This window comes from Salminus brasiliensis, chromosome 17, assembly GCF_030463535.1.
Source record: "Salminus brasiliensis chromosome 17, fSalBra1.hap2, whole genome shotgun sequence".
Classification (NCBI taxonomy): Eukaryota; Metazoa; Chordata; class Actinopteri; order Characiformes; family Bryconidae; genus Salminus; species Salminus brasiliensis.
This window is the reverse complement of record NC_132894.1, coordinates 29,007,966-29,021,979: the sequence shown is the minus strand read 5'-3', so window position 1 is coordinate 29,021,979 and position 14,014 is coordinate 29,007,966. Positions and strand designations below refer to the sequence as shown.

Here is a 14,014-nt window from a genome sequence, read left to right as displayed (position 1 = left end):
CTGCTGTGTTGAACTATATTATATGATAGAAATGAGGTATAGCTTTAGTGTTGCTTCTGGGAGGCACTACTGGTGCAGCCTGTATGAAAGCTTTACCCTGTTAGTGCCAAATGAGATGGTTTAATGAATTAATTTAAAACTGTGATGCTCAATTATCAGTGATTCTTTCTAAGAAACATGCAATAATGAGCAGTAGCCATGCCCTAATGCTCTTCCAGGTAGGACTCAAACCCATAGCCCCAGCTCCAGAGGCTAATGCCTTCTTTATCAGATAGATGGCTGGCCTGTTGACAGTTGACAGCTGAATGGGTGCTTGCAATATGCAAAGGCCTTTAACAATATATACAAATCTCGGTACATGTAGCTGACACTGTGTTAGTTAATGTCTAATCAACATGCTGAGAAGCCCAGGAAATGTAATGTCAAGTCAAGTCAAGTCAAATTTATTTGTATAGCGCTTTTTACAACTGTTGTCGTCACAAAGCAGCTTTACATAATTAGTACTTAATAAAGGACAGAGGAATAACATGAAGGGTCAAAGACCCCAGTGAGCAAGCCAACGGCGACAGTGGCAAGGAAAAACTCCCTCAGAGCTGGAGGAAGAAACCTTGGGAGGAACCAAGACTCACAAGGGGGACCCATCGTCCTCTGGCCAGACTATTTAAACATTAATGATAAAAATTACCAAAGCAGATACAACAGAAATTTGATAGTGGTGATATTAATAGTGTCAGACAGGCACGAGTCCATCTAGGTTTCAGCACGGCCACCAAACAGGCAGCAGCGGCAGGCGGGTGAGCCATGGGTGGTGGCGGGTTGGGGGGGACCCGCTGGCCGGACTGGTAGGTGGCAGCTGGTTAGATGCAGGTAGAGGGGACCTCAGCGGGCAATCTTCCTGCAGGTCGGGCTGGGTAGCCATTTACTCGAAGAAGGTAAAGAGAGAAAAGTTAGTTCTAAGAGAATTTTTATGGAGTGCAGAGAATGTTGAGAATCAGCATCTGGGTATGTCTGACGACTCCGGCAGGTGTGATTATCACAGCATAATTAAAAGGAGAGAGCCAGAAGGTAACACGGACACGGGCGTACCCTGAGAACACCAGCATCTATCTGCTCCACCGTCAACAAACCTGAGTGATCGCGTGTAAGCAGCGAGACGACAGCTCCAGCATCTCAGTGTACTACAATTCCCTGGGTCCGCGAACCCCTGGACCTGCAGCCCTTATCTAAGAAACATTAATTACCAAAAGCTAAACTAAACTATGTCCTTCATAGCCAAATGCATCATTATATATATGGCATATAAAAAGAAAATACATTTAGGTACATGTTTTCTGCTCCCCTCGTGGAGTATCTGAGTACTGCATGCATCAGAAAAATACATACAAAATACATTCAGATAAATTTGAAATTATTTAAATAAAAAACTCTACTCTACTTGAGTTCTACTCAATAGCTACCCAAAACAAACTGAATAAATACATTTCTGATGTATTAAATATGCTGGTAAATTAAAAGACATACAGTATATGCAATGTTTTTTGTTGTTTTTTTTTTTAATGATGACAGTTGCTGTGACCATTTTTTGCAATCATCAGTGCCACTGATTTTTGGACATGAAAGAGAAAACAACAAAACAAATCTCTCCCAGTCAAACAGTCTATTAATTTCAAACTTTTTCTTCTTTGTTCCATGACAAAGATTATGCTCCTACCACCTCCCATCACCTCACTTTAACTCAACAATAAAAAGGAGGCATCTGGCCGTCTTGCTCAAAGCAGAAGCCACCTTAACTCCAACCCATAGTCCCCTCCCTTTTACAACTTAACTTTCAACTTTAACTTTAATGTCCTTATACAAATGCAGGCTTGTGCAGTACAACCAACCACTGTTAGGCTAAATGTCCAGTGCAGAATAGGTAGGACATAAGTCAATAGTGCAAGAACAATTAATTAACTAACAAAAGTAACAAGTACAAAGACCATAAATACAACAAATATACACATACAAATGTGTGCAAGAAGACTTGGTTATTAAGGTCCAGAAGTTACTATATTAATAGTAAAATGCAATACATATGCAGTGATGTGTGTGTGTGTGTGTGTGTGTGTGTGTAAATTAAATAAGTAAAACAGGCACTTCAGGAGTTATTGACAGTAAAAAGCTCATGTTATTATTAGGTGAATTCAGAACGCTAAGAGACAATTTACTGATAAGCATATTAGATCAGTTTGTATTGTATAGAAAGTGGTCTCTGTTCCTCTGGTTTAGGTCTATGCTTTACCAACACAAAGCGTCCTTTGTCCCGTCAACTGAATCAAAAAATGGGCATTAGCATGTTTCCTTAAGCAGATTTTCTTCCTGGATTGTTGTGTGATTAGGGGATCCCATGGGAGTCATTGGCATGCTTTTCATCTGCATTTGTGTTATTTGCATGTATAAAAGAAGAAGGCTATTTTCAGGAGCCATGTTATTGTGGCATTTCAAATTGTCCTCGTAATACCTAAATTCAGGGGTGCTGTAGAGGAGGAAAGTTAGGGCAGTTCTAAGGGCCTGGGACTGACAGAAGTGTTAATTGAGTATTTTGGCAGAATTGTTAGAGTAAATGTGGCGCAGTGCAATATTGTTTCATGGAGCCCAAAATGCCCATGGAGTTTCCAAAAAACTGCAATAGTCGATTTAAATAAAGTAAACAGTTAAATAAGAGCTGTCTTGTCCATTACGCATCTGAAGTGATTAAATTGAACTCATGATGTGGTGTAATTTGCCTAGTCAAATGAATGGCAGGAACAACATACAGTAAAGAAGAATGGGTGACATCAATGATTCCTTTCCAGTAGACCTGCTTGGAAGTTTCGCAGTACTAGACAGCGTGAGAGCTCAGATGTGTCTTCAACCTGAAGTTTTTGGTAAGTCTGGGCCTTTCTTTGGGTCAGAATACTCATTTTGTGTTTGGGAGGAAAGTGCTACTCTAGGTTCTTGGAAAATAACGTGATATGAGGCTGAGCTTTTTAGGCTGATTGTTCGCATTTGGAGACAAAAAGTACATTCGGAGAGAGCGACCATAAAGGACACAAAGCACATTTATATCACTGTTAAAAAAATGTTTGTGGTTTAAACACGTGCCTGTGACACTTTTTAGGTTAGTAAAGCATTGGGGAGCATTGGCTCTAACATCAGAAAAGTTCAGTCCCTAAAACATATCAATGAGAGCTGTCTTGTTTAAAAACTATGTTTATTTGATGATACAGTCGAATGTTCTCTAGGTTGTTCTCCAGAGAAGTGTTTCAAATCCAATACATATATAATTAGTTAAATAGTGTTAAATATAGGCCATGACAGGTAGAGATTAACCCAGGCATTCTTTTTTTCACCACAGTTTTCACAGCTCTTAAAGGAACGAAGGTAAACAGGCAGTTGCTGAAATGAGTCTCCTCTTTTTTGTCCTCACAATTCTGTTGGTCACAGATATCAGTGCTGGTTGTGATAACAGTTCATCATGGATACAAGGTACAATCAAATAATTTCAATTCATTTTAAACAGCCTACACTAAATGAGCGGTAACTTAACTTATTAATCTGTTGTTTTGGCAATGAAGACCAAGTGATGCTTTTTATAATATTTCCATTATGAATTGTAGGCTTGGGAGAAACAGTACAGTACATCCCAACACTGGGATACCAAGAGAGTGAAATTTTGCCCTCAATCTCTCATGATTAGGTAGCTAAGTAACCGAGTTATCTATTAACCTTCTCGTCCAATTGTGTTGCGTTAGTGGCAGTGTGAAAACATGTGGTAGAGCCTCAGTTAGAAATATATAAATACTTTATTATTTCATTAATATCACTGTAAAAAGAGTTAAACTTCAAATGATAAATTAATTGATTACAGAACTGAATCAGAGTTCTCAGAAATCTCTAACTCAATTGTCTACTTCTTATCTCAGTTTGGTCAACAATGCATTTTATTGAGACATCAGTACATTAGTAAACATTAGTAAATGAGCTGCAATTGAAATTCTTAAAAAATGTAAAATGGTTCATCTGTGTTTGTCCCGCTCAATGTGGCTACTGTATCTCCAGGCTAGAACTCCCTCTATCACATGGGGGGAGGCCTTCCTATTGGGTGGGGATTTCCTGTCTCTTGATGAGCAGGCACTTTGTAAAAAACATAATTATTTTTTCAGCTGCAGCTCAGTTAGTAGAAGATCACAACATATAAAAGGGAAAACCAGAAATGAGTAGATATAGATACAATAAGCTATGTCTAGGGCGAATAAGGATCACCACTCCTGATCCGAGGTCATCCAGACTCTCCAGAATCTACAGTAGACACAATAGAGAAGAGAGGAAAAAGTACAATAAAGGTGGTCTGATGGTCAAGATTACAACAATCCAAGTTCCATCCTGGGATCCAGGATCTATCATCTCCCTTGGGAGTCTACTCTGGATCTGAGCAATCCCACCCCTACCTGTCTCAATTACCAAAATTGGCATGTCCACATTTACCCCAAAAGCATCCCCTAATCAATGTACCTCCCACCTGCTTGCCATACCTATTTCACTAGCAGCCAGCTGAGGACACACACAGGGTCATAACAATTACATAAGTTTTTATGTTAAACCAAAAAACTCTAATTAGTTAATTTACATTTTAAGTTGCTCTGACTTAAAAAGTTACAAATTCTGTTGGTCTGATTTTTTTTTTTTTTTGTAGTGAATCATTAGCATGTGTTAAATCCCTTGTTTGACTTAGAGATTACCTTAATGCCCTTCTGTCTTAACCCACAAGGTAGTGCTATTTAATTTCTCTCACTTTAGGTGAGACCAAGGTTTCTATATTTGGTTTTCATAGGTAGGAACTGTTGGAAAGTGCAAAGATTTCTAATCAAAAGTTACCACTATAATGTACAAATCGAACTCCTAACGCCAGTGTAGATTGTTGTGAATAAAATATTGAAGGACAATGTTTTTTGAATGTTGACTTTAAAAATGTCTGTTTTACATCAATCAAAGAGATGTTTAGAAGTTAGACAAGCAGGTTCTCAGTTGGAGGTTTTTCGTTTTGTTTTTAAAATGTAAGCAATTGTACTACATTTGAAATGTACTGAAACTACTGAAATGAACCCAGTGCAAATAAAAGATGTAGAGTATCACTACTGTGTTTTATGGATATGTAGCAATTACCACCTTTAATAAATTTGCAGTGTAGTGTAGTGAAGTGACAGACTTTTGTTTTGGTATCTACAGGAGTGTCTGGTAAGATTTTGTTTGTTTCCTTATTTCTTCTGTTTTTGCAGTAATCCAGAACACCAATTTGAGCATCTACATGAACATCCCGGTCTCCTCCTCAGTGAACATTACCATTTCTGAAAATGTAACTGCATTGGAGTGTAGCTGGGACACATGGCCATGCCACATACAATGCGACAGTCTTAGTAACAGCACAAGCTTAAGCAGCCTAGCAAACAAGAGCATATGCATACTAAACAACACCAGCACCCAGCTTGCCTTTATGTTAAGTAAGCAACCGCAGTTCACCCTCATACATACATTTCTAATGTCTTAATGGAAATTAAAAAGTGAAATGATTCAATATTTGCTGTATTAATCATTAATCATCATCAATTCTTTTGTTGTTTTTTTTGACAAGATACTTCACAACAAATCCAGCCTGTCACATGCAATGTCACATACTGCACAAAACATCTCATACTGCAGCTAATGAAGGCAAAATATGACAGTCCTGCTCCAAAGAAGTTGAAAAAACTGCTGTATGTTAAAGACATGTGTGGGACTTTGTTTAGTATGTTTAAAGTAACAGAAATATTTATTAGGTAAGCAAACCAAAAACTTTGAACCACATATTCAGGTCAACTGCGGTCAGTAGCTTTCTGACAGTTGTCTTTGTTGTCATGCAACACAGTGAAGAGAGGCAGCTCATACATGAAATCATCAGCATACCTTTTAAAGGGACAAGCAAAGACTATGACCTTGGGAGCATCACCATGACTGTGGTCAGGATGGACAACATCTTTAATTATAGTGGTCTGGTACATGTTGCAGCTCCACAGGTAATGCTCAGCTCACATATAAAGCTTGGGAGTGAAAACAAGGCATCGCTGTCACACAAAAACCCTGTAAATCCATTTTTTACGTTTTTAACTTTCTGAACAAATGGGAATCTGGCAGCTGTTTTTTTCATTACATTTGGGTTTTTTTTTATTATTTGATCATATTAATAATAAGAATAATAATGCATTAAAATAACATAGACTTCCATCAAAATGTTTTCCTTTTCTTTTTTATATTAGGTTTTTAGATTCTGGATTTTCTACATTTTTTGTGTGACAGTGACAGAATACTAGTACAATAGTACCTTAACAAAAGCTCATCTGTTCTGTCTCTGTTCTGCTGCACTGTGATGCAAAAAAGGGAAGACAAATAAATATCTACCTCCTCTATTTCTAAAAGATCATAGGTCTTGAGCTGTCTGTGGATACATGGATCCCTGTGGACCCTTTTCTAAATGTTTCAGAGGTGCAGAGCAAAGTGGGTATTGTATCCTACCTCTCTGACTGGCAGTTTATGGTAAGTAAAGACCTCATAGCCCCTTTTATGCCATGTCTGTTTCTGTTACATTAAAGAAAGGCTAATAAACCAATTGCATTTTTTTGATATTATTGTTTTTGGGAAAATAATGAACTGATTTTGAAGTTAAGTCTATGAACTTCTTAAAGTAATCTTAAATCTCATTTCAATGTATATTTACTTTTCAGTTTGTTAAAAAAATGAAACCAGGCTTAAAACTTGCAGAATGTAGAGAAGTACACTGTTATCACAGTTTGATCAAGAACAAAACTGACTGCGGATTTACTTTTATTTCCTCTGAAAATATTTACAGATCGACCAGAATGTAACCATTTTGTCTCCAGTCATTCGCATTGAAGTTGTTGGACGTGACATTAAGGACTTGACCAAACTGCTTAGTATCAACTTCACTCTCAGTGACAGAGTACCAGTATATGTAAGTTATCCAGAATGGCATGTCTCTTACATTCCTGTCCAAGATGCAAGAGTTGCTTACTCTCTGAATGCTCTTTCAGTCCTTATGTTGATTTTCCTAGGGAAACTTTGGTCTGTCTTGTCAGCACTATGACGACAAAGGTATGTACGACTTTCTCAAGTAAAAGTTGTAGTAAAGGCTGTTTTATTATAGGACTAGTCATGAGACCCCCACCATGCTAAGGCATTGGAAACACAGTTTAATAAAAGAGATGTGTGAGGGGGAAGAACCTTTTAAAGAACTTCATTTTAATTTTTTTAGGGCATCGTTGAAAATCTAATTTTTGTAAATTACTACTACAGCATGAATAAACAACAAATTACTGGTGTAAGGTTGTAACAAACTGATGTGAGCATCAGCACAGAAATTTCTAATTACTGATCTCCAGATTAGTGCTGTACCTTTCCCATACAGACACTGAAATTCATTATATACATCACTATAGTTCAGATATACAGGATATTACTGTATTTTTTCTTTTCTCAGGATGAATAAGAAATAAGAATAAGAAATCGGATCACTGAGCTAAAATCCAGCTCTCTTTATCTGATTCCTTAATCAGATTTCTAGACCTTAGTCCCATCTTAAGAAACTGGCGTATGCTGTTTACATGATCCAGATTTTTCAGTGCATGATTTTTAGTGTTAATGTTTTATTGTACTGTATTTTTAGTTTTGGGATCTTAAGTGACTTAAGTTACTTAAGTTACTTAAGATTCAGTCATTTTGAGAATGTTTTGTAAAAAACAAACAATTCTGCAGCTTAAAACAATATATTGATGAATGAGACCTATGGTTCTTTATGGAACCTATGACAGAATCTTTAAGGAACCTTAAGCACCTTTATTTTTAATAGTGTGTTGAGAATATACACATACCTGTACCTGGTAGATCTAATAACAGCTCTTTCTTAAATGTTATGTCTCAAACAGAATACATGTGGAAAGAACAAAAACCACGCTTCAAATATAATCAAAGCAGTTATTTGAAATGCTCTTATAATCACATGACTCCCTTTGCTATTCTACTGGTAGGCCCTGTATTTGTCATAATTTCATTATTATTTCATTGTCATCTGCCATAAAGTTGTCATTTAAAGGTTCTTTTTGCTTCTCTCTCTCTCTTTCTCTCTCTCTCTCTGTCATATTAGGTTGACTTGGAAATCGATGCTCAGCACTGGAAGATATTGTCATATTTGACTTACGTTGGGTGCAGTCTTTCAGCGCTATTCTCTGCAGCCTCCATTGCCATCTACGTGTTCAAGAAGTGAGTACACAGTTCTTGTTCAGTGGTACTGCCAGTATCTACTAAATCAAGTACAATAACCTCTTTACTCTATTATTTGATTTGTACTTAATGTTTCTATCATTTTAGTCTTAGGAACCCAATAGTATGTTTTTGTGTGTTTTTCTTAATAACTACAAACTAATAACATGCACTGGGTCAGGTGTGTTAGAGTAGGGAAAACACAAATATATGCAGAACATTTTTTCCATGGCTGTCTGTAAGAACCACTGTGTTACTAAACACTTTTTTTTCATATTAATTGGAATATATGAAAGAAAACCTGGTTAAGGTGTAATCCTTTAAATGATTAGAATATGCATAATTATTTATCATTAGTTTTGGTAAATCTGCATAATTAAACAGTTAATATGTAAACAAATTCATTCAGAGTGGTTTGGGGAGGAATGTGAAATTCTAGAGATAACAGTTTACAGCAGTGATGATGGAAACCAGACGTCTGAAGCATTTGATACCTCTAAAAGCTCCTTCACAGAAAGTTATTAAACAAAATGTTTACAAATATGTGGCCTAAGTGCTCTGAGTTGCTCAGTGGTCTCATTCCCTGCCACTACGACCTGGGGATTGCAAGTTTGAATCCTGAGCCTTACCGCTTTGCCATCAGCAGCTAGTCAGAGAGAGCACAATTGGCTGTGCTCTCTCCAGGTGGGTAGATGGCACTCTCTCCCCGCATTACTCTTTGAGTGTGTCAGCTGCCCGACAATGTTGCATTAAGTTGGATAAGAGGCGCTACATGTATCGGAAAAGATGTGTTAAGTCCTTACCCTCCTAGTGTCAGAAGCATTGCTAGTGCTAGGGGGAGCTATGAACGTGTGGGTTAATTGGCAGTACTTAATTGGGGGGAGAAAAGGGAATTTTATTTGGTCTTTGATCTAAACTGTAGTTTGTAAAATAATTTTGGAATAAAGAGATACATGCAGGACAGGAAGATAGCCAGTAAAATCACTAAATTTGCATTGAAGACGTCACAACTGCTGGTTTCCATCACCACCACTGCAAAGAATAGGGGCTTATATTCTTTTTGTGTTTGTTTTCAAAAAGGACCCTAAGTACAGACCTCTCCAACAGTATCCATGTGTCTCTGAGTGCCGCCCTATTCCTTCTCAACGTCAGCTTTCTGTTTAATGAGTTGGCTGTCACCTGGCCTATCGGCGCCTGTGTGTTTGTGGCAGCAACAATACATTACAGCCTGCTATGCTGCTTCTCCTGGATGGTCATTGAAGCACTGCACTTGTACCTTCTTCTAGTGAGGGTGTTTAACACCTACATCCGACACTACATGATCAAGCTGTCCCTGTTCAGCTGGGGTGAGGAATAGGGATATTTGGGTGGTATTACAGTAAAGCAGTTGCATGATGGGTACCCAAAAAAGTAACTTTTTGTTGTTTATTCTGACATCTTTCCTTCAGGAGTTCCTGCTGTTATCGTTGGATTATCTCTAAGCGTGTATAACATTAAACCTTTCTATGGCATCAAAACCAAGAATATGACAGACACCAATGAAGTGGCAGGCATGTGAGTGAATACCCTAAAATGAGGCTTTTAGTTTTTATGCTGCAAATGACTGTTTGTGATTGTCTGACAGAATACATCACGTCATAACTGTGTGGTGTGCAGTTATTATTAAATATTTTATTATAAAAAATACCAAATATAAAAACCAAAATTCCAAGATGTTTATGTATACACACGTGGACAAAATTGTTGGTTACCCTCGGTTAATGAAAGAAAAACCCACAATGGTCACAAAAATAATTTGAATCTGACAAAAGTAATAATAAATAAAAATAATTAATCCGACATTGATTTTGAACCATGCTTCAAAAGAATTATTAAAAAAAGTAAACTCATTAAACAGGCATGGACAAAAAATCTTGTAATCAGTGAGTGGGCCTATATATAGGGCTACAGGTAGTCACTGTGCTGTTTGGTGACATAGTGTGTACCATACTCAACATGGACCAGAGGAAGCAAATTAAGCAAGCATGTTAAAGGTAAAGGTTATAAGACCATTTCCAAGCAACTTGATGTTCCTGTGACTACAGTTGCACATGTTATTCAGAAATTTAAGATCCATGGGACTGTAGCCAACCTCCTTGGACGTGGCCGCAGGAGGAAAATTGATGACAAATCAAAGAGACGGATAATGCGAATGGCAACAAAAGAGCCTAGAAAAACTTAACTAAAGAGATTAAAGGTGAACTTCAAGCTCAAGGAACATCAGTGTCAGATTGCACCATTCGTCATTGTTTGAGCCAAAGTGGACTTCATGGGAGACGACCAAGACAACACATTGTTGAAAACAAATCATAAAAAAGCCAGACTAAAATTTGCCAAACTACATGTTGACAAGCCCCAAAGCTTCTGGGAGAATGCCCTACGGACAGATGAGACAAAAATAGAACTTTTTGCCAAGGCACATCAGCTCTATGTTCACAGACAGAAAAATTAAGCATATCAAGAAAAGAACACTGTCCCTACTGTGAAACATGAAGGAGGCTCTGTTATGTTCTGGGGCTGCTTTGCTGCATCTGGCACAGGGTGTCTTGAATCTGTGCAGGGTACAATGAAATCTCAAGACTATCAAGGGATTCTAGAGAGAAATGTGCTGCCCAGTGTCAGAAAGCTTGTTCTCAGTCGCAGGTCATGGGACTTGCAATAGGATACTGACCCAAAACACACAGCTAAAAACACCCAAGAATGGGTAAGAGAAAAACATTGGACTATTCTGAAGTGGCCTTCTATGAGCCCTGACCTAAATCCTATTGAGCATCTTTGGAAGGAGCTGAAACATGCCGTCTGGAAAAGGCACCCTACAAACCTGAGACAACTGGAGCAGTTTGCTCATGAGGAGTGGGCCAAAATTCCTGCTGAGCGGTGCGAAAGTCTCATTGACAGTTACAGGAATCGTTGCCGTGATTGCCTCAAAAGGTTGTGCAACAAAATATTAAGTTATGGGTACCATTTTTGTCCAGGCCAGTTTCATGAGTTTATTTTTTGGTGGTAGTGGTAATAGTGGTGTTATGCATATTACACATTGTCCAACTGATTAAATATCTACTTTTATATTATGCAGCTGCTGGATCATTGATGACAACTTTTTCTATGGAGTGAACCTCACCTACTTCACCTTCACGTTCCTGGTAAACATAGCCATTCTTTCGACAGTGACCTGTCAGATCTGTAAACTACGGCACTTGGGCCCCAAAACGAGTATACTGCCTTCTTGCAAAGATATAGGCACTGTGCTGGGCCTGTCTTGCCTCCTGGGAATTACATGGGGCTTGGCCTTCCTCACCTCTGGATTCACAAATTACATCATACTCTACCTCTTCTGCATCTGCAACACCCTACAAGGTACTCTGATTTGGGTTGTTTCTTACTAGTACTTACTGGTACTTCTTACTAGTGCAAACAGATGCTCATTAAGCCACCAGGGGGCCTAGAACATCTTTCTTGTGTTTTTCTGAAGGTTGCAGGCCTGATGTAGTTGCAAAACAAGAGACTGAATCTGAAGCTGCATAAAAACATTTATAAATACACTGTGTGCACAATTATTAGTCAAGTCTTATTTTTGAGGGTTATTGTTTATTAATCACCAACTACAGTGCTCTCAGTTAATCGAAAATGTTGATGACATGAATGTTTAGAAAAGTAAAAGTGAGGTTTTGGCTTTCTTATGAGAATATCTATGTTGTGCAGAATTATTACACAGCTAAATGAAAAACATTTTCCCATCTTACTTCTTTATTTTATCTGTTCAAGTGAGAATCATAAACAAACAACTCGAAACTTTCCAATAAACATCTCTGACATATAAATAAAATCAGCGATATAGCCCCCCTTTCTTTCAATAACAAGGATAAGCATACATGAAGTCTGTCAGTTTCTTGATCTGTTGACAATCAACGTTTTGTGCCACAGCCTCCCAGCCTCCCTTCAGAGAGGTTTTTTTCTTCACTGTAAATGTTCCGTTTAAGAATTAAGAAGTTCTCAATTGGGTTCAGGTCAGGTGAGGAAGGGGGTCATGTTTTTCCATCTTTAATGCCTTTACTGGCTAGCCATGCAGAAGAGTACTTGGATGCATGTGATGGAGCATTGCCTTAAAGAAAGTGTATTCTAAAAACTGGCAGTAGACTTGGGAGTTGATTTTGAGCCCTTCTTCGACCCGAAAAGGTCCAGCCAGCTCATCTTTAATAATACCAGCCCATACCAGTACCCCACCTGCACCTTGCTGGTGCCTGACTTGAAATGGAGCTCGTTGCCCTTTCCAAACCAGCCACAAGACCATCCATCTGGTCCGTCAAGAGTCACTCTCATTTCATCAGTCCATAGAACCAGTCTAGATGCTTCGGCTTATGTGTCTTGTTCAGTGGTGGTCAGGTTTCAGCCTTTCTTACCTTGGCCATGTCTCTGAGCACTGAACATCTTGTACTTCTTGGTACTCCAGGTAGGTTGCAGTTCTGGAATATGACAGAACTGGACGATAATGGGTTCCTGGACGTTTCACGCTTGATTCTTCTCAAATCCTTGGCAGTTAAGTTGCGTCTTTTTTTCTCAACACGACTTTTCAGAGTCATTTAAGTCTCTTTTTTTGGCCCATAAAGGATAAAAGCTACCTAATAATTGTGCACACCTTGATAAAGGTGTTGACCTCCTTAGGTCTCACCCTCCCTCATTACACAGACACACATCACCTGCTGTTTTTAAAACCATTAAGCATTCAAGTGTATTCAGCTTGGATTTAGAAAATATGCCTGAGAATGATAATGTGTCAAAATACTTACTTGCCTAATAATTGTGCACACTTTGACTGTAAATTGGCTTGATTCACATCCATGTAAAATTGTGGACAGGACACAGTGAGCGTGATTATAATGAAGCAGAGACCAGCAGAAAGAGAACCTCATAAAATAACTTAGGCTATAAAGCTAAGAAGTGTCTGTGATGGACGTCAGCAGTGGTGTGGATGGAAACATATAGTGATGACTGGTGTGTTTTTTCAGAACATGGTGGACAGAAACCTCTTTGCTGAACACTGTTGAGTTCTCACACCTCAGTATTGTTTCCTGTTTGACTCACTAAACCACATTAGACAGTGTTTTTTAAGACATCTATTGTTTTGTACTAGTTGTACATATGTGTGCCTAGTCTTTGAAAAAAGAGCAATGTAAGGAACCAGTCTGTTGGACAATAACGAGAAGTAATGTTTTACAAACAGCAGTTACGTAGAATGGTGTGAAGCACAGAAGCTGTCTTGAGACTTCTTTGTTTCGCTGTGAATGGGGAACTGAGCACTGTGTGGGTGAATAACATCACACTTTATTCTGTTCACGACTAGGATTATTTATGTTCCTGTGGGTTTACGGGACAGTGAGGAAGAACAGGCGGCTGGCAACGCAGAACTTCACTCCATCTGATCACAGTTCCCACAGTGGAACCGCAGCCAAAACAAGGGAAACCACCCTCTCTGACATTTCCAATCCTTCATAACAGACGTTACAGGCAGCAGTTGCCAAAGAGAAGCCTTTCCAACTTTACTTCACAAAGCAGTGGATAACAAGACAGAGAGTTCTCACAACTCAAACGAGCCATCACCACTTTCATAATCAGCTGTACAGTCTGCATTTCTCCATTTAGTTCCTCA

General features: G+C 38.5%; 1 protein-coding gene and 2 long non-coding RNA genes across 3 annotated transcripts; all 3 read left to right on the top strand.

The window, feature by feature from the left end:
• Positions 1–3,409: 3,409 nt before the first annotated feature.
• On the top strand, positions 3,410–5,828 carry LOC140537736 (uncharacterized). Its single transcript, XR_011977680.1, has 3 exons — positions 3,410–3,507; positions 5,298–5,519; positions 5,651–5,828. It is a non-coding gene; the product is annotated as an uncharacterized lncRNA (long non-coding RNA).
• Positions 5,829–6,893: 1,065 nt separating this feature from the next.
• LOC140537737 (uncharacterized) lies at positions 6,894–8,230 on the top strand. The gene is made up of 4 exons (XR_011977681.1): positions 6,894–7,024; positions 7,125–7,164; positions 7,995–8,092; positions 8,213–8,230. It is a non-coding gene; the product is annotated as an uncharacterized lncRNA (long non-coding RNA).
• Positions 8,229–13,964, top strand: LOC140538556 (adhesion G protein-coupled receptor G3). Its single transcript, XM_072661151.1, has 6 exons — positions 8,229–8,250; positions 8,301–8,328; positions 9,409–9,674; positions 9,777–9,882; positions 11,444–11,724; positions 13,709–13,964. The coding sequence occupies exons 1-6, from the start codon at positions 8,229–8,231 to the stop codon at positions 13,858–13,860; spliced, it is 855 nt and encodes a 284-aa protein (XP_072517252.1). The 3' UTR covers positions 13,861–13,964.
• The last annotated feature ends 50 nt before the right edge of the window (positions 13,965–14,014 follow it).

Excerpts from the sequence above, each read along its gene's own strand:
- LOC140538556 (XM_072661151.1), top strand. The coding sequence starts at position 8,229 with ATGCTCAGCACTGGAAGATATT. Across the intron at positions 8,251-8,300 it reads GCTCAGCACTGGAAGATATT|CCTCCATTGCCATCTACGTG; the intron begins GTCATATTTGAC and ends TATTCTCTGCAG. Across the intron at positions 9,883-11,443 it reads ACCAATGAAGTGGCAGGCAT|CTGCTGGATCATTGATGACA; the intron begins GTGAGTGAATAC and ends TATATTATGCAG.